The sequence below is a fragment of the Halichoerus grypus genome, chromosome 11 (assembly GCF_964656455.1).
Source record: "Halichoerus grypus chromosome 11, mHalGry1.hap1.1, whole genome shotgun sequence".
NCBI lineage: Eukaryota > Metazoa > Chordata > Mammalia > Carnivora > Phocidae > Halichoerus > Halichoerus grypus.
The window spans coordinates 106,868,784-106,889,767 of NC_135722.1; the positions used below are offsets into that span (position 1 = coordinate 106,868,784).

At 39.3% G+C, this 20,984-nt stretch overlaps 1 protein-coding gene across 2 annotated transcripts in view; it reads left to right on the top strand.

Moving 5' to 3' along the window:
• Positions 1 to 18,366, top strand: part of CWF19L2 (CWF19 like cell cycle control factor 2) — a 119,956-nt gene extending 101,590 nt beyond the window's left edge. For both annotated transcript variants that reach the window (XM_078059064.1, XM_036067852.2), the window contains exons 15-19: positions 916 to 1,032; positions 7,908 to 8,063; positions 10,178 to 10,258; positions 15,145 to 15,246; positions 17,681 to 18,366. In XM_078059064.1, the coding sequence (XP_077915190.1) occupies positions 916 to 1,032; positions 7,908 to 8,063; positions 10,178 to 10,258; positions 15,145 to 15,246; positions 17,681 to 17,824 (600 nt within the window). In that variant the 3' untranslated portion in view covers positions 17,825 to 18,366. The remainder of the gene's footprint in view (positions 1 to 915; positions 1,033 to 7,907; positions 8,064 to 10,177; positions 10,259 to 15,144; positions 15,247 to 17,680) is intronic.
• Positions 18,367 to 20,984: the final 2,618 nt, after the last annotated feature.

The following is a 20,984-nucleotide window of genomic DNA, read 5'->3' on the forward strand; positions in this document are numbered from 1 at the left end:
ACAGAGTTCCATATACACCATGTCCAGTTTCTTCTATTATTAACATCTGACAGTAGTAAGCAATTTACAAGTTGTAAATTTGGTACAATTAATGAATCAGTACTGATGTTTTTAACTTTGAATGTGGTTATGATTTTACTATAAATTTAGGTTAATTTCTGTATCCACTCCTACTTTGTCCTCTCTCAGCAAAGCTTTAAAATTTTGCATTATTTTGTTAAATAATATTGTCTGCCATACAAAATATTTCTAGCCAAAACCTAACAAAAAAATAATAGAAAATAAGACCAAGCCCCTTTGCAGAATATTATTTATGTTCCTCATGAACACTGCTCACTACATACATACTAATTGACCTTTTTTAAAAAGACAGTTTGTGTATAGTGAAAAAAATAGCACCAATTTGAAGGTAATACATGTATTTAAATAGAACTTAACCAAAGCAGTAAAGCCCTGCAGAGCACATTTCCTTTCTCTCTCAGTTGGGTTAATTCTCTGCTCAGCCAATGAGAGAAGGACTCTCTGATAAATAGGCACCAGTTAGACTTCTCTATCATTACCAACTCATGTATTTTTTCATTCTTGCCAAAAATTGTGTTGTTTCAAGAAGCAAAAAGCTTTCTCAGAATAAGGAAAAAGTGTCATTCATTTTGCCCTTGGGTAAGCTCAATCTCAGATATACATATAACAGTTAAAATTGAGACTTGTGCTGTAAATTTGCAGTTTATTAAAATCTATCTTCATGGCCTTTACAAGTTTTAGAAAAATATCAGGTATCTTTAAAAACATTGAAATAAAATACATTGCTTGTAAACAAGTAAACCTTATTAAACTTTAGCCATGTTTCCCATGGCTCATTTGTCACAGTGGAGAGTAAATACAATAACATTTCACTTTGCAATTTTTTCCCCATAGGTTTATTTATGTTTACCCAACTTCCGATCTCTCACCGAGGGGCACTGCCTCATAGTCCCTTTGCAGCACCACAGAGCGGCCACCTTACTGGATGAAGACGTCTGGGAGGAAATTCAGGTCAGCGTGCTCATGCTCATCCTTGTAATGCTCATGAGCAGTCTTACAGACTATCGTTACAAATTCCAGTGGGTTTTTATACCTTTGTCCAGTGATCTTACTTTCTGAACTTACACATTTGTACACATTTTCCTAGTTGTGTATACCTGTGGATCATGGTGTTTTCACCACTCACTACCTTTTAATTTTATTTCCCTGCTGTACTCCATGTACTCCATTTCGTGTGTGTGTGTGTGTGTATGTGTGTGTGGCTGATTCTGTAAGAAACTGAAAGGCACAACATGGGTGAAATTGCTCCTGAATTATCTCAAGACCTCATAATGACCAAAAAAGAAAAGAAAGAAAGCTCTTGTTTTTCTAATACTTGAAATTGAGTAGGGGTTACAGGGAACCCTAGTTAGAAAATGTGACAATTGTAAGACTTCAGAAGAGACTGTATACTTAGTCTTTGTATCATGCTGACAAAGATGCTGAAAGAGGAAATATTTAAAAAAAAATTTTTAATGTTATGTTAATCACCATACATTACATCATTAGTTTTTGATGTAGTGTTCCATGATTCATTGTTTGCGTATAACACCCAGTGCTCCATCTAGAACCCTCCCCTCTAGAACCCTCAGTTTGTTTCTCAGAATCCATCGTCTCTCATGGTTCGTCTCCCCCTCCGATTTCCCCCCTTTCATTCTTCCCCTCCTGCTATCTTCTTCTTCTTTTTTTAACATATAATGTATTATTTGCTTCAGAGGTACAGATCTGTGATTCATCAGTCTTGCACAATTCACAGCGCTCACCATAGCACATACCCTCCCCAATGTCTATCACCCAGCCACCCCTCCCTCCCACCCCCCACCACTCCAGCAACCCTCAGTTTGTTTCCTGAGATTAAGAATTCCTCATATCAGTGAGGTCATATGATACATGTCTTTCTCTGATTGACTTATTTCGCTCAGCATAACACCCGGAAGAGGAGATATTTTGACTGCATATTACCAAATTCACTCTCTTACTCCTTGTAATCTTTCAGTTTATGCTGTGAAAGGTAAAGGGCACACTGTTTCAATGAATCTGTGGCCGAGTAGGGGCAAGAATGTGGACAAAAATATTTGATGTGAAAAAAACTTTTTTCTAGTAGTGGATGCCAGTGCAGTAAATAATTTAAAGTAGAAAGTATGCAAATTTGGTTTTCAGAATTATTTTGAGACTTTTTTGGAATGTCTTTAAAAAATTTATACATGCAAAACTGATTTAACTTAGAGCAAAATATAGTGCCAAAAAGATTTTAAGTAATATAGGAATCTAGTCTGTGTGTTTTATATTTCTGTAAGAAATTAAGCTACTTGGTGGAAAACATTGAGGTGGATAAAGAAGAAATTCATTCAGTTCAGGAGACATTGAGTACATGAATATAAGATAATCTAGGTGTTATGAGAAATGCAGAGATAAAATCATTGCTTCTGCCCAAAGATATGGTATATTCTCATATAGGTTACATTATAATTTAGTGGATTTTGTGAGCCATATGCATTATGGAAAATTGAATGAGGGATAAAAGCCAAGTTATTTAATACAAATAATAGCATTATGGCTCTTTTCTTATGATAAAAGAAGAAATTCTTACAAGTTATAAATTAGTATAAGATGGTGAACAAATAAAGTATCTGATTCTAGCTTATTTAAAGAAATAAGGGGATTTTTGTTCTTATTTTCAAATATGTACAAAAATTCAAATTGGGGCACCTGGCTGGCTCAGTCAGTGGAGTGTGTGAACTCTTGATCTTGGGGTTTTGAGTTCAAGCCCCACATTGGGTGTAGAGATTACTTCAAAATATCTTTAAAATTTTTTTCAAATTAATTATGCCTGTTAAATATCCTTACGGTTATTTGCCCCTTCTAGAGAATATATAACAAAAATTATTTGACTTAGGAAAAAATACTGTTTACAAATGAAGGAGCCACTTCTTTTAAGTGATTTTTATCTCCATCCTCTAGTAACATTTAAATTTAATTTTAGATCTTATTTAATAGAAAATGCAAAGATAAATTTCAGCACAGCATGTGGGAATAATCACAGATTTTGACTGAATAAGATCCAAATTTTTAGTTTCATTAAATATGTATAGTGAAACTTAGGTCCCCTTTAAAGTTACTCTTACCAGTTTGACAGGTATGTTTGAGCTTATGTTATAGTCAGACACCCTAGGTCCATTTTTTAAGTATCCCAGGTGAGTGGTGTGGTGGTGGGGTCCTTATGTACACTGGGCTTCACTGCTGAGTGGTGTGATGGGGCCGTTTCCCTGGGAAACCTCCAGAATTGGACTGTTAGGTCTCTTCCGTGGGGCGATCAGACTCTTCAGAGACCACTCTTTCTGTCTTACCAAGTGCATCTAAGACATCTTGCTAGTGTCCTGGCAGCTGAGTTGGGGAAGAAGGCTGGGGTGGTAGAATTTGAACCCTAAGTATCTCCTGTCATGCCCGTTTTCAAACTGTATGCTCTCAGCTGTGTCTGGTTTTCCCAGCCCAGCAGCCTTACTGTGTACCTTCTCCCAAGAGTAATCCTGTAGTGTCCTGCCAGTGTCAGGAGGGTATCGGCGTGTTAATTGCTTGTTTTCAAAGATTTTCATCCATGCCATTTGCTTTTTTGCTGCCCCTTCACTCTACTGTAACAACTTGGTGCTGCCAGTTCCTGAGCCTCCTGAGGATTCTGCAGTGCAGCGTGGCTTCCTTCTCACACCCTCCCTGCTAACCAGCCCCCACCACACACCAGGCAGGTGTGAACCAGCTTTCCAGTGTTTAAGTCCGATATTATGGGGTGGTCTGATTTTCGGTGAATCTTCTCTCAGTCTTTCTGTTCTCTTAAGTTTGGACGGTTTTAAAAATTACTTTAATTACTCTAGTTACTCTTTTAAAAATTACTTTAATAATTGTAAAAATTATTTTTGAGTGGTCACTCCATGAAGGGTAGAGTTAAATATATATGTTGTATTCTATCTCATAATATTTATCGTGGGATAACTTTATCTTTAGACATGCTCTATTTAGAAAACTTGAATAAATTATAGTATTGATATTATATGATCAATCCTAAGTAGCTTTGATAGTTTCAAGTAAAATACTTTAATTTTCATTTCAAAATTTTGTACTTATATTTACCTGAATTGTTGTAATGTGACTTTATACTAATTAAGAATTGCAACACTCGGGGCACCTGGGTGGCTCAGTTGGTTAAGCATCTGCCTTCAGCTCAGGTCATGATCCCAGGGTCCTGGGATCAAGTCCTGCATCGGGCTCCCTGCTCAGTGGGGAGCTTGCTTCTCTCTCCCTCTGACTCTTCCCCCTGCTTTTGCTCTCGCTCTTTCTCTCTCTCTCTCTCAAATAAATAAAATCTTAAAAAAAAAAAAAAGAATTGCAACACTCTGTCGTATAGCTTACTTAGATATATTGTAAGATATTTTAGTCCAGATGTGTTTAACTAAATGAGGAATGGCACTTGGGTGAATAGTCATAATTTAGAAATGTGGAAAATAGTGATTACCCAATGGATGGAGTTTTTTCTACTAGAAATATGGAAATTTTATGTCATCCCCATAACATGGGGTATCTCTATCTCTCTGAAGCATAGAATAGTTTTCGTATCTTATAATAATGAACTAAAAAACTTTCTTCAATGTTTGGTTTTCATATAACTTAAAGAATGAATATTATTTCAATATGTATAGTGTATGTGTTATAGTGAGCTTCGGGAAAATCCTGCTTTAGTGGAGTGGATAACCTTAAATTATGTCATTAAACTCTTATTTTTAAATTAAAGGCTTTTATATGCAGAGAGGAGAAGTACTTCAATGTGTGTGTGTGTGTGTCCTCCTCGAAACTATTTGTATGATGTTTATATATAATATTGAGCAATTCCTGTATCACTGTTAATTTAGGTCTTCCGAGTTTTCATTTTTAATTGATGACCTCTGGAGTCTGTCTTCTTCAGTGTTGTCCAGAGAGTATCTAGAACGAGCATTCAAACAGTTAAAGCAGGAAAGGGCTGTGAGCAAACATGAAGTCAGGTCTGTGAGATATGTTCAGATTAGCTAAATTTACATTGTTGCAGCTGGTATTGCTTTTTATCCACTTTCTACCTTCTTCAAAAAAGCTTAGTTTTCAAATATGTAGTTCTATCCTAGTAGTAATTTTCCTTTTTCTTTTTTTTTTTTTAAAGATTTTGTTTGAGAGAAAGTAAGCGAGCACGCATGAGCGGGGGGAGGGGCAGAGGGAGAAGCAGACTCCCCCCAGGGCAGGGAGCCCGATGCAGGGCTCGAGATCATGACCTGAGCCGAAGGCAGACGCTAAACTGACTGAGCCACCCAGGCCTCCCAAAAGTTAACTTCTTCTGTCCTATTGCAGGGTGGGTTGGGCAGTTCTCCAGGGCAGATTGCCTCTAGATATAAAATCAGGTATCCAGGCCCCTTCCATGACAAGGCTCTCCCGTGGTGGGGGTCTTCTCTTTGAGCCCCTTGGATGAAAGAGAATGAGTACAACAGGCACACTACCCTTAACTGTCTCAAGTGATGCAGAAGCCACTCGTCACATAGCGGTGCTGTCATTTCTACACGCGCTCCATTGCCCAGAATAAGTATGGCCCCACCTAAGCCCCTGAAGGGCTGGGAAATTTAGTCTTCTTTTTGCTCAGCAAGAGGAAAGTGAAACAGTTTAATGAAAACAGCTTTTTTGGGGAGGGGGTTTTTTATTTGCAGAAATTAGATTAGGGCCTTGGCAACTGCAAAATTTGATCAGTTTTACCAGGTAGATAGATATCTATGCCTGCCAGTAGTTTATATTTTATTATTATTTTTAAAGATTTTCTTTATTTATTTGACAGAGAGAGAGACAGTGAGAAAGGGAGTGGGAGAGGGAGAAGCAGGCTTCCCGCCGAGCAGGGAGCCCGGTGCGGGGCTCGATCCCAGGACCCTGGGATCATGACCTGAGCCGAAGGCAGACGCTTAACGACTGAGCCACCCAGGCGCCCCTCTATCTTATTATTTTTTATAATAACTTAAGCTCAATTGTGGGTGCACTATCTCCATTAATTTGATTTTATATAGTACCAAAGTCAGAGAATTTTTCAAAGGGGAAACAGTCATCTTTAATCATCTGTAATGATTTATCTCACAGTCACCTTGTAATGAGATTATAGGTGGGAAGTCTGCCGCCCCACAGGCTATTAGCCAAGACTTTGAGTTTAACAGCAAATGGAGTGTCTAAAGAGACTGTGTTGAATTTCTCTGTAGCTGTGGTCAGAAATGAAAAGCAAATCCTGTATCCATTGCTTACTAGGTATCTTTCTAGTTGACGTCAAGTTACAGTTACTTGATTTCTTGTTTTTTTCTACTTGCTCTTATTTTATAAAATGAATACAAAACAGAAAAGCGACGAGTGATCAGTAATAAGTGATTATCAGAGACCTGGTGGAATCCCAGAACTCCTGTCCCCTACGCAGCCGTAAACCGTAGCCTCTCCCAGTTCCTGGTGTCAGTGGAGGCTGAGTGGGGAGCCTGCACACCCATCTCCCCGTGGCCGTCCCTGGGCAGTGTCTGAACGACAACCTGGTTGAATCTCCGGGGGTGTCATGCCGAGTGAAGAGCAGCAACCTCAAAAGATGATGTGATTGCATTTATGTAACGTTCTGGAAATGCCAGGATTACAGAAGGGGAGAGCGCACTGGAGGTTGCTGCCGTGGAGGGAGTGAGCGTGGCTGTGAGCAGGCAGTGGGGGGGATCCCCACGGGGCTCGAGTTGCTGTGTATCTCGACTGTATCCATGTCAGTATCCTGGTTGTGCTATTGGACTGTGGTTTTGTAACACGTTACCATTGGGGGAAACTGGGTTAAAGGTATATGGGACCTCTCTGTATTTTCTTCATGTGATCTACAATCATAATTTAAAAATTTAATTAAAATATTTAGAAGTTATAAATCAGCTGACAAATCTAAGTAAAAAATGCTTCTTCCTCCCGCTTAGACCAATATCCTAGCACTTTACAAACATGTGACACTCTACAAGGCCACGTTTGAATTTAGGATTCTTAGACACCTTGGTGGTGCTGGGGAGTTGGCTTCTGGCTCCCAGTCTTCAGCCTGGTCCCCTGTCTTGTAACCCCTGGCTTCATCCTGCTCTACACGGGCTGTCCCCTGAGTATATGTGGACATTCTGGACTGCATGTCTGAGCTCCACAAACAACTGTCCCTCAGGCTTAGGCATGTGAAATAAATCAGGAAATAAACAAGTAGAAGATAGTAAGAAGTAGGGGTTGTATGATAATGTTGAGTTCTTTGGGAAAAGGAAACACTCTTCCTTTTCAACTTTAGCATGTTTGACTTTCACACACTTGCTAGGACACGATTCTCCGTGAAAATAGGGGACCACTTGAATATGCAAAGTGACCAGTGAAGGGTCAGCAGACATACATGGGAACCAGCTGATGAAGATGCTGTGAGTGCAGGCAGGCAGATTGGCAGGAAATTCCACGCCTACCTTCTAGAAGGACCTTTTTTGGCTTGTGGATGTTTTCCTCTGATTTTACTGTCAGTTCTGCATATTTTACTACTTGAGTTTGATTTTTCTCTTTTCTTTTCTTATTTTAGTTTATTGGAACCATTTCCAATATGTACATAAAACTGTGCAGAGTAGTTCCAATTTTAAAAAAAAGTTGCTTAAATATGTGAAATTATGTAGTAGATTTAGAAAGTAAAGTAAGGTAACAGTATAAAATTTAAACATTGTTTACTACTTATTTTTTATTTTAAAGGGATTGAGTTTACCTTTTATTGTTTTCATGTTTTGTATTTTTTTCTAAGTGCTTTATTTACCTAGCCATGTTCCTTTCTTCAGATGTTCCGAAAATCATTGGTAAAGATGTTTGAAGATAAAGGACTGGACTGCATCTTTTTAGAAACACACATGGGCATGAAGAAGCATTGTCATATGGTTTATGAGTGCATCCCTCTCCCAAAGGAAGTGGGTGAGATGGCTCCCATCTATTTTAAGGTATTTGGGGATAGTCTTTGCATGCATACTTTTTTACTACCTTGCTGTTTTACGAATACAGTTACCTTTTTTCTTGTATTTTTTTTCTCCCTATATACTTAGATCAAACTTTCTCTAAAGAAATGAAGTAACGCACAGAAAAGATTCTGCTGTATTACAAATTTCTGTACAGAGACATTTGGGATTTTGACCTTTAAAAAGCATGCTTATTTATAAGTATGAATAAACTGTCAAATGGTCATTTATAATTTCTATTTTAATTTCTCATTTCTCAAATGAAATTCAGGGTTTTACCTTGAAGTACTTTCAAGTCAAAATTATAGTCCTAGTTCTCAAAAACCTCCTGAAATTCGCAAGACCCGATGATAGTTACACGCAGACGGTGCAGGTTACGACTGCTGAGATAAGTAACTACTCTTAGTAGTTAGTCCCTCATCATGCTGTTGGTAAGAAGAAAGCAGTGTCTGATCTTGACGTACATTTTTGAACATATAATTACTAGAGTTTTTAATCAGTTAAGTGTCATTGTAATATTCAGGCAGCTTTTACTGAATAGCGTCGTTTGATACTGAGCTGAATGCAGAGTAACTCATAGACTAACGTAAATGCTTATGTGTCGAACCACGTATGAATTAGTAACATGTGCAGTGAACAAAGGAGGTCATGTTTGTGAGGGGGTTTAAGACTTTCCAATGCAACATTTATACAATATAGGATGGTCGAGTTCATGAATGTGGACTGTACATCCCAGTGAGAAGGATTATTAGACCTGTTAAGGTTAATGAGGTGGTGAAAATCTACTTTCTCTGTAGAGATTTTTTTTTTAAGACTTATTTATTTATTTGAGAGAGGGAGAGCGCGCCCATGCATGAGAAGGGGAGGGGACACCGGGAGAGGGAGAAGGAATTGTCAAACAGACTCCCTGCTGAGCACGGAGCCTGACGTGGGGCTTGACCCCAGGACCCTGATCATGACCTGAGCTGCGATCAAGAGTCAGACACTTAACTGACTGAGCCACCCAGGTGCCCCTCTCTAGAGATTTTTCAAAACAACTATTTGATTTTAAGGATTATACTATTAAAGTAGGAGAGTGAACCGGAGAATCCCCAAACCCATGCTAGTTCCATGTTAAACAGAATCAGGTGGGAAAGAGGTTATTGTACTTTTCTTCAATTTTTTTTTTTTTTTTTGGTACTTCTTCGGTAGAGTCTTAGGTGATTGTGACTGTCGGCATTGAGGCGGTAGGGTAGAACGGGGCACAGCCACTGTCCCCCATGTTGGGTGACAGAGCTGTCATCATTCGGTAGGGTCCTGTCTCACTTCTACACTGAACCTCGTACATGATCAGTGAAGATACATCTGTTGGCATCAGTTCTGTGTTGAATGCGCTACCTTACGGTGTCAACACAGGCAGCATCCCATGCCTTTTAATATGGAACAGCAGTATATTTGATGTTTTTAAATAGTGCTTATTTGAATGTTAATTTTATGTTTAAAATTTGCTTCATTAATAATGATAACCGTACAAAAACGAGAGTATTTATACTCATAATCCTGGATTTTCTATTAAATATTTCTTTACCGTAAATACTAGTTCTATTGCTTAGCCTAGAAAGTCTTATAATGCCACTTCTATGTTTTTTTTTTTCCCCTGCATTTTTCTTACTTGTTATAGGGCCAGAGATAGTTCAAGTGCTTGGTTGCCAGAGAGCATATAAGTTACTCTTGATTTTGGAAAAGGGCAGTGAAACAAGTTTATTTGAGTAGGTTTTTATGAATGAGATAAGGAAGTTGTGAACTTTTATATTTGCAAACTTATGTTTAATGTTAAATTGCTTAGTCTTATTAAGGATTGTGTTTGTCATGTAAAGTTGGTCTTGAAGTTACTACAAGAATTAAGAATGAGTAAAATAATATCTTGGCTAAAGATAGGACTTTAAAAAAAGTCAAGAAGGCCCAATTTTAAATAACAGAAATTGAAGCCTTAACCCATTCAAAATAATGAACTACCATGTGTAATATGTTCTGTGATTAATTCATTGTATTACTTTATTTTTAATCTCTTTGTATTTGCTTATAAACTATTTTTTCATTAATAAATGGCTATTTCTTAGAAAGCCATAATGGAATCTGATGAAGAATGGTCCATGAACAAGAAATTGATTGATCTCTCTTCAAAAGATATCAGAAAATCTGTAAGTATCCCCCCCACCCCCCAATATAAGAAGTGATCCTGGTGTTTAGGATCTTCATTACTTTTCACATCTTATTTGAGAAAGAGACCATTTGGCTGAGTGATCAAAGGTCACTTTGATGGCAGGATCACCCCCAGCTGGAGGGGCTCCTGCCATGGACTTTGCAGCCTCCGTGGGACAAGTGTGAGAGGGGCCTTCTGGTTACTTGAATTATAATGAGGGAAATGCTTTCCTACAGACTCCTCTTCACTTTTTTTGTTTTGTGGTTTTTTTTTTTTCCTTATACAAAGACTCCCTGTTAGGTTCCTTTAAAACAGTGGTTCAGTTAGATTATGGCTTCATTATTCTTTGGCAGTTTCCTAACCGTGTTTCACAGTTAGTCTTGATTTGCAGATCATCTCTTCGACACGCTACGCATGAGTTGAGTACTCCTGCAATGACCTCTCTCTTTCCTAGAAATAGAAAATCGATAGAATAGAGATAGAACAGAACTGTGGATTCCTTTTTGTTCTTCTATTCATAAAGTTATTTATTGTACGGTTGCTTGGTGAGTGACAGCTAGGAACAGAACAGAGAAGACCGTGGACCTGGGGGGCTTCTGGTCCAGGGCAGGGGTGGGGCGCTCCAGCCTGGGCTAAATTGTCCTGCTGCCAAGTGTGTAAATTCGTTGTGTTGGAACACAGCTACACCATTTTGTTATGTGTTGTTTTTGGAAGCTTTTATGCCACAAGGGCGGAGCTGAGAGTTTGCACCAGAGACCATATACTCTACAAAGTCCAGAATGTTTTATTTAAATTAAAACTTTTATAAGTTTTTTTTTTTTTTGGAGGAAAATACGTTTATAGTATAATTTTCTTCAATCTTTTTTTTTTTAATTTTTTTATTGTTATGTTAATCCCCATACATTACATCATTAGTTTTAGATATAGTGTTCCATGATTCATTGTTTGTGCATAACACCCAGTGCTCCTATAAGTTTTTTTTTTTAATATGCTGACCTTTGTTCTAGTAGATGACACTAGCCTATTTTTCTTCTGTTTCTTCTTTTGGAAAGCCAAACTCCTGATATAAATGACTTGTAGGATTTCTCATTACATTTATTGTGTCTTAGTCAAAAGATTGAAATTTCATTGCATTACTAAAGATGGTTTTAATGCAAAGGTAAAACATTGTCTACAGTCTTCTCTTTACTTGCTGGTGAATTGGGCCAGACAGTACATTTAAAAACAAAACAAACCATCCCCCCACAAACACCCTCTTTGTTTCTGTTTTCTGTGAGTCTGTGGGAAGAGGTCCCTAATGTGGCCCATCTGTTGTGTTGGGCTTTTCACTTCTCATCATCTCCAGTGCCACTGAATATTCTTTTATAACCTGACATTAATGGCGTTGAAAATACTTCCAAGTAGAAATTATAAAAGAAATGTGTTATTCTCCATTTGCTACCCTGTATATGCAGTTTTCTTGCTGGTAAACCGTCTAGTACCTGTTCTACGTCTGTTTTTAAAATGTGCACAATACTTGAGTTAAATACCTTGAGGGCTTTAATATTAACTTAACCAATATGGAAAATGAGAAACCGATCTTCGTGGGAATGGTAGTTGTGTATTCTACTTTGAAGCATTGCAAAGATACCAGCCATTGCCTTTTCTAAGTCACCGCCTAGTATCTGAGAGTCACAGCAGATAGGGAGTGAGCCAGATGAGCTCTTAGCTTTAGGATTCAATAATTATGTGGATGGAACTGTGAAGAGAACTCGAGTATTAGGAATAATTCCAGAGGAGGTCACTTTTTAAGTTAACAAGCTTTCCACTGTTTTTTTTTTTTTTTAAAGATTTTATTTATTTGACAGAGAGAGACAGCAAGAGAGGGAACACAAGCAGGGGGAGTGGGAGAGGGAGAAGCAGGCTCCTCACTGAGCAGGGAGCCCGATGCGGGACTCGATCCCAGGACCCTGAGATCATGACCTGAGCCGAAGGCAGACGCTTAACGACTGAGCCACCCAGGTGCCCCGCCACTGTCTTTTTAAAATGATGAAAGTGTTTCTGAGCACAAAGTGAACAGTTTTGACTTACTTTAATGTTATTTTTATTCTGGAAGAACCTCATTATACTTACTTTTTAAGCTCTGTGTCCTTGGTAGTTTCATAAAGTGTTTACCTGCTTCATGGGGTGGGGTGATTTTTTTTTTTTTTTTTTCAAGTAGATCCTTGGCTTCTAGCAGAGATTTATGTAGTGGTAATTCATTCTGATTCTTTGTTGACTTATATTTTTTTGTGGTGAGGATAAACTTCTCTTTTTATGCCCATTTTGTTTCCTTGCTGGATCTGATTTCTTTGCCTGTGTGAAGTCTGGGTGAAGGTCGGAAATTTACAAGGCAGATCTGTATGTTCCTTGTAGAGCAGCATGTTCCTAACTAACTTGTCAAGAAAAGTGTTCATTTTTCACAGGGCTATTTTATCAACATTTCATATGAATTCTTCCTGAACTTTTAAATAGTATGATTTTAAGTTTAATTTTGTGATAACTATAATTGAAAAGCACATTTAGGGATTTTTAAAACTGAGGAAGGTTCATGTCAAGGAAAATTTGGGTTTACCCAGAGACATTCAAACTCAAGGACAATTACAGGAAGTCAGGAGTAGTATCTGGAGTATTAAAAGGGGAAAATTCAGATATTACTGGTTGGGTTGGTTGGTTGGTTTTTTACCATCAATAAAATGTTTTGCCGTAATTCTGTCAGCGTCTTTCAAGAGTGAGAGCGAAGTAGTAAGTCCTGCGGCCGTCAGGGCAGGCGGAGCAAAGGGGTAGCTGCGTGAGCTTTGCTGCGGAGCCTTCACAGGGCCTCCTGACGACAGCCGTCCCAGCAGGACGGTCGGTTGTGCCCTCTGCAGCGCGGTGAGAGAACACACGCCCGTGGCGGTCCCTGTGCCTCGTGTGCGAGTGCGGAGAGCAGGCGGTTACGTCCCAGGCTGTCGAGGCCCTTGGTGCGTACGTTCACTTCCTGCTGGTGACGGCACAGATGAACGCAGATTTGTCACAGTTCTGGAGGTCACAGATACGAAATGGTTTCACTGGGCTGAAGTCAAGGTGTTCGCAGGCCTGCGTTCCTTCTGGAAGCCACAGAGAAGAATCCGTGTCCTTCCTCTCCAGCCTCTAGCAGCCGCCTGCTTTCCGTGGCTTGTGGTTCCTTCCTCATCTTCAGACCCAGCACTGTGGGACCTCACGGTCTTTCTCTGACACTGACTCTCCGGACTCTTTCCTACAAGTATCCTTGTGATTGCATTGGGCCCACATGGGCCCATTTCATGATATCCCCTCATTTCAGTATCCATAAATTAATCGCATCTGTGAGGTCCCTCTTCTCAGTCAGGTAATATATTCATGGCAAATAGGGGATTAGAACATTGACATATTTTAGGGCCGTTCTTCTGCCAAATACAGTGTGATACGAGCAGAGGGCAGGGGCAGAGTCATCACAGATTGCTTCCTCAAGTTGTCTCTCCCCAGAAGTACTATGTGTTAGTTGGTGTGGTTCTGTAGCATTGTTTTAGCCATTCCCGTTCATGATTCACATGTGATGATCTTCTTCAGATAACAGAAATATCCTCATGGAGCCTTCCATTCTTTTCTCTTTGGCCACCATGTTTGGACAAAGCACTGTTGTTTGGAAGACAGAAAAGACAGTAGTGTTTGAAGAACCTTCTCTGTGCCAAGCATTGGGCTGGACACTTTATGTGCATTTTCCTAGTTCATCCTCACAGCGAACCTCGTAGCTCTTCCCAGTTCTCATGAGATTCAGAGATGTTAAATTACTTGCCTGGGGTTACAGAGGTATAAGAAGCAGAGCTATGGTCGAGGCCTTATCTGTCTCTTGACTTTGTTTTTTCCTGTCTAGGTCATACATCTTTATCATATTTTAAAAATGTAAAAATACGAAAAAATACAAAGGCACAAAACAGTTACCCACTTCTCTGCATTTTATATTATATACTATTTTGTAAACTGATTTTTTTCTTATGCTTTTCCTATAACATGAACAACTCTAAGTCCTAATCTTAACTGCTTTATATTATTTCATGACAACCACTGTCTTTCCACCATACCATACTGTCTCCTTCCAAGTCATGCCTTCTTGAGGACAATATAAAATACATGTAGTTGAATAGACGTGTGATTCAGTGTCAAAGTGAGTAAGTGCTGACTATATGCGGGAATCAGGACCCACTTGAATAATGTGTAGTGACAGATGAGGGCTTGGAGGGAAAACTTGCAAGGACACAGATTGATAAAGCCAGAAATTATGGACTTTTCCAGTCAAGATAGAGTTCAGGCTACGTGTGTGTATGTGTGTGTATAGACAGAAGGAGAAATGAAAAGATAATAGTTAATCCTGGAGAACATTTGAAATGAGGTTGGTAAACTAAGTATTGCTATACCCATCTCACTAGTTAATAAAAAATTGTGATTGTCTGGGTTTAGTTTATCTTTGATAAATAATAAAGTCTCAGATTATAAACAAAGCTCTATGTATATGGGTGGGCCTCTCCCTGTTCTGCTTTGTGAGGGAGATGCAGGGAACCGTATCCTTATTCTTTTTGTAGTCTAAGGAAAAAATTAGTACCTTTTCTTTCCTGTTTTCCCCAAAGACAGGAAAATAGTGGTTTTGATTCTGTTGCTGGATATTATGAAGAGCTGAAAGGCTACCAAATGAAATGTTTTACTTTGAAAGTTAGGTCATTGCCTAAGTATTTCTAGAACTGGGAATTTATTATATACGTTTGTCTTGAAGGGGTGCTTAATTACTGTTATGTCTCAGAGCAGGAGAAGGAATTCAGCGGAACTTTCTGCCTGGGGCTGTGTTCATGTGTGATTTATCTGCTTGTTTAGGTACCCAGAGGCTTACCTTACTTCGCTGTGGATTTTGGCCTCCAAGGAGGGTTTGCCCATGTCATTGAAGATCAACACAAATTCCCTCATTACTTTGGAAAGGTAGGCTCACAGATTTAATAAAATTCCAGAGGTTAGCAATTTGGTAACACTTTTGTTTCAAAGGGAAATCAAAACTTTGGGCACCTTATAGACTGAAGTTGGTGAGTACTGTTCCACCCAATTTTTAGTGGAAGAAGCTAGAAACTATTAATAAAAATATCCCAGAATATTCATAACAGTCCGGATTGTCACTCTGCAACCAAACATTTGCGGACGTGGTCAAGAGTGCTGGGAGTTGCTTTCCTGTCGAGCCAGCCAGCCTTGTGCCGGAAAGGGTGACACCGTTGACCCTCGGAGTGAGCTGACAGCCACGTTCTGTTCGGAGCACTCCATTCTGTAGATACGGTTACTCTGGTCATCTTACGGATGAAGAAGCTGAGCTTCAGACAGAACCAGGGGTACAGGCGCCTCGCTCGTGGGTGCGGTAGACCCCTTTGTGTATAGTGAAGCACCATCCAGCCCGAGAATATAAGACTCTATCGTTTCACACCGTTCCCGGGTTCCCGGGCAGGCGTCCGAGGGCCGGGCTAGATTGCCGGTACTTTCACCACTGCACATGGCCCCGTGGGGTACAGCCCGTACGTTTGGGGTCTGCTGAAGTTTGTATCAGGGACTGGAATGAAATTAATGGGACTGCTGAAATAGTAATACAGTCTGAGCAATAATAGTCCTAGAAATGACCTTTTAATCGAGCACAGCTTGGGCCTTTCTGCTCATGTTTTCCATAAATTATTGTTGCTACTGGTCCCTTTATTTGTTTCCCAGTGAAAAAGGTTCCCTTTTCCATGAAGCTTTTTCTGATTTACCCAAAAATAGAATCTTCTTTTTTGAGTCTCCGTATAGTCAGCCTTGGCATTTACCTTATTCTGCTTTCTAAGATGGTTCTTTGTGTAGCTGGGTTATTCTTCCACAGCTGCACATTCTGTTATGAGTTCTCGGAAGGCACGTAGATTCATGTCAGTTCTCTTTGTATCCCCCATGATATTTGGTACTTGCTTGGACACAGTTCGGTCCTCTTGGTAAAAAATGTTAAGATGCTGTCCAGGATCTCACCACATGCCCTATAGAAGCAGACGGAATATGCAGAATTTGACCGAGTCCAGTGTTTCCCATGTTGCCCTCTAAGCATTACAGGTCTTCCCCATATCCTTGTGTACTTGGAAACTCACAAGCTTAAGTTGCGTTAATTTCTGTTGCTAACAGCACAGGAAGAGAATCAGGAGGAAATCATGTAGGATAATAAGCAGACTAACCAAAATCTGTTTCTTACAGGGCTTTGGAATGTGACTTTTAAATGAAGGTGATTTATAATTTTTAATTCTTAGTTTATTCGGATTAGTATTAAAATATGATTTTGTTTCCTGAAAAAAGATCTCCAGCGAATAGTGGAAGAAACTGGCTTATAAATATATGGGGTAGTAGAGAGAACATGAGCCTGAGCTTGCCTGCAGTCCAACAGCAAAGTGCATATTTGCTACATGTTGGTTAACTTTTTCTCCATACCATTTACCAGAACAGCTCAGAAGGACCAGAATAAGTACAGTTCACCCTCTCTTTCTCCCCTTTGCTCCTCTCTGGTGGATGTACTAACAAGCAACAAAATGACAAATGGCTTGACAGGAGACGCAGCCAGCGCTCCTAGAATTAGAGGGTTTGCATCGTTAGAACTAATTGAAAACAAGATTTTTTTCCCCAATTTAAATTCCAGCTAGTTAACATACAGTGCAAAATTAGTTTCAGCTGTAGAATTTAGTGACTCAACACTTCCATACAACACCCGGTGCTCATCACGACAGGTGCGCTCCTTCATCCCCATCACCTGTTTCCCCATCCCCCCCACCTTCCCATCAGTTGGTTCTTTCTAGTTAAGAGTCCGTTTCTCGGTTTACTTCTTTTCCCTGCTATGTTCATTTGTTTTATGTCGTAAATTCCACATATGAGTGAAATCATGTAATTGTCTTTCTCTGACTGACTTATTTCCCTTAGCATTATACTTTCTAGTTCCATCCATGTTATTGCAAATGGCAAGGGTTCATTCTTTTTATGGCCGAGTAATATTTCATTGTATATATATACACCACTTCTTTATCCATTCATCAGTCAGTGGACACTTGGACTGCTTCCATAATTTGGCTATTGTTGATAATGCTGCTATAAATATCAGGCTGCATGTACCCCTTCGAATCTGTATTTTTGTATCCTTTAGGTAAATACCTAGTAGTGCAATTGCTGGATTGTAGGGTAGTTCTATTTTTAACTTTTTGAGGAACCTCTATATTGGAAAATAAGATTTTTTTAACTTGAAACTAATATTTATGTAAAATGTGAACATCCTCACAGAGAACTACTAATTTTATATTTAGTAGCCGAATAAACAGAAATAGTTTCATTCTGTTTTCAGACATGTGTCTATATTTTTCTCATTCTTTAAAAGGAAATCATTGGTGGGATGCTGGATATAGAACCAAGACTCTGGAGGAAAGGGATCCGGGAAAGCTTTGAGGATCAGAGGAAGAAAGCCCTGCAGTTTGCTCAGTGGTGGAAACCATTCGACTTCACCAAAAGTAAAAAATGTTGAGTCATACGTTTCATTTTTTAAATTTCTTCTTCAGATTCCTTTCAGTTTTACTTCCATTGTGTCTGACTAGACCACTGACCCTCAGGCCAGAGGGAGAGAAAGTCCCGCTCTGGGTCTCAGACACCCGGGCATCACTGGATCGCCTTTCCTGTCCTACCTTGTCCTGCGACTGCTTTGTAGTAACTGGGGAGCAAGACCAGAAACAGCGGGGCCCCACTCACATTCCCGTTCTGTACCCACGTCTTGGTGTTTTCAGCTGTGCAGTTTAAGATGTGGAAGGACTTTTCTGAAGGATTATCTGGGAGGTACAGCATATCGTTGGTTCAGAGGGAAGTGGGGCTGCTTCAAGATTGTGAAGACTATTGTCTGGCTTGTCTTCAATATTTCAAACCGAATTGGCATTTTCAGTAATAATTGCAATTTCTTTTCGTAGCACTTTATAGAAAGGCTCTTTATTTTCTACCGGTAGTCACTGCTCTTCTTTTTATCAAAGGAAAAAGAATGTCCCAAGAATAATAAAGAATTAAATGAAGCATAATGTGTTCATGATTTGTTTTTATTTCTGGATTTTTAAATAGTGTCTCGAATTTTGGGGATTTTAAAAGTAATCGTTCCAAATAACACAATTTATAGTTGTTTGGGGTTTGAAAGTTGAAAATTTAAGCCAAGCCATCATTTTGGGGTTGTATTATTACAAAATCGTAAGTAACAAGAGTATTCTAAATGTCCAGAGCGCATTCTGTTGCCCTGTATTCGATCTACACTTCTTCATTTTTCCTTTGTTCTTATGCTTGGCGTCAAGAGGAAGCCATTTACTTATAAAATATGACCATGGTGTAAGAGTGCGCCTATTTTTTTAATACGGAAGATATTTTTGTTGCAACCGTTTTTCAAAGATACTGGGTCTTGGAGCTGATCCTTGACATTTTGTCATGAAATGTTGATTACCTAGAATCAGTGTGGTGCATACTCCGGAGTAACTCCTAACTCTCTGTAGTTCTTTTTAATATCGACATCTTGTTATTTCTTTGGTATGTTAAAAAATGTTTATGTTCTAGCTGTAGTTTTAAAATTTCATATGTAAATTGAAGTTTAATGGTTCAATTTCTCAATATTTGCAAGTTGAATTTAATTATAATTATCAGATAGATACTTGCTAGTGTTATATTTACTGCTCTTTTCAGATTCTTTGAGCTTTACTGCAGAGCCTTAGATGAATGTGTAACGTTTATTTATTTAATCTGTGAGTTAACGGTTTTTTGCAGGGCATTTTGTTTTATGCTGGTAGTGCAGAAATAAAAAGTACTTCCCCTACTTTAAATTATGTTCTAGTCTAGTGGAGAATGAGACATGTACATAAATAATTATAGTACAGAGAAGTTCTTTTTTCCCCCCTTTTTAATTTATTAATTAACATAATGTATTATTTGTTTCACGGGTACAGGTCTGTGATTCTCAGTCTTACACAATTCACAGCACTCACCACAATACATACCCTCCCCAATGTCCATCACCCTGTTATCCCCCCACCTCCTTCCCCTCCAGCAACCCTCAGTTTGTTTCCTGAGATTAAGAGTCTCTTACGGTTTGTCTCCCTCTCTGGTTTCTTCTTGTTTCATTTTTTCCTCTCTTCACTATGATCCTCTGCCTTGTTTCTCAAGTTCCACATATCAGTGAGATCATATGAAAATTTTCTTTCTCTGACTTATTTCACTTAGCATAATACCTTGTAGTTCCATCCACCACGTTGTTGCAAATGGCAAGATTTCTTTTTTGATGGCTGCATAATATTCTATTGTGTGTGTGTGTGTGTGTGTGTGTGTGTGTGTGTGTGTACCACATCTTCTTTATCCATTCATCTGTTGATGGACATCTTGGCTCTTTCCATAGTTTGGCTATTGTGGACATTGCTGCTATAAACATTGGGGTGCAGGTGCCCCTTCGTATCACTACATTTGTATGGTCAACTAATCTTCGACAAAGCAGGAAGGCATAGCCAATGGAAAAAAAGTCTCTTCAACAAACGGTGTTGGGAAAACTGGACACGGCCACATGCAGAAGAATGAAACTGGACCATTTCCTTACACCACACACAAAAATAGACTCAAAATGGATGAAAGACCTCAGTGTGAGACAGGAATCCATCAAAATCTTAGACGAGAACACAGGCAGTAACCTCTTCGACCTCAGCCGCAGCAACTTCTTCCTAGAAACATCGCCAAAGGCAAGGGAAGCAAGGGCAAAAACGAACTATTGGGACTTCGTCAAGATAAAAAGCTTCTGCACAGCAAAGGAAACAGTCAACAAAACCAAAAGACAACTGACAGAATGGGAGAAGATATTTGCAAATGACATATCAGATAAAGGGCTAGTATCCAAAATCTATAAAGAACTTATCAAACTCAACACCCAAAGAACAAAGAATCCAATCAAGAAATGGGCAGAAGACATGAACAGACATTTTTCCAAAGACGACATCCAAATGGCCAACAGACACATGAAAAAGTGCTCAACATCGCTCGGCATCAGGGAAATCCAAATCAAAACCTCAATGAGATACCACCTCACACCAGTCAGAATGGCTAATATTAACAAGTCAGGAAACGACAGATGTTGGCAGGGATGCGGAGAAAGGGGAACCCTCCTACACTGTTGGTGGGAATGCAAGCTGGTGCAGCCGCTCTGGAAAACAGTATGGAGGTTCCTCAAAAAGTTGAAAATAGAGCTACCAGAGGATCCAGCAATTGTGCTACTGGGTATTTGCCCCAAAGCACGAGAAGTTTCTAATGCGAGGTTTGTGCCAAGTGTATTGGAGGTCAGTGCTGAGGGACTATTTCATACTCCTCTCTGTCTGAGTGGGGGACTTTGCTTCCTGTTTTACTGAGAAAACAGAACCACATCGAGGGGATTTCCTCCCACGTCTCTCAGCTTACCTGCATCTGTACCTGTTTCTCTCCTTTTCCTCTGGAAATAAATTATTTTGTTGTTCTTATCTAGGTCTAATCCACTCATTTATGTTCCGGATTTCATCCATTCTCACCGACTCAGTTGGCCCTACTCTCCCTGTATTATTAGGTTTTCCCCTCTCTGGAAGATTATTCCTTTTAGCACACAAACATTTTATAACAACAAACCCTGACTTCATATCCTCCCTAGCCAT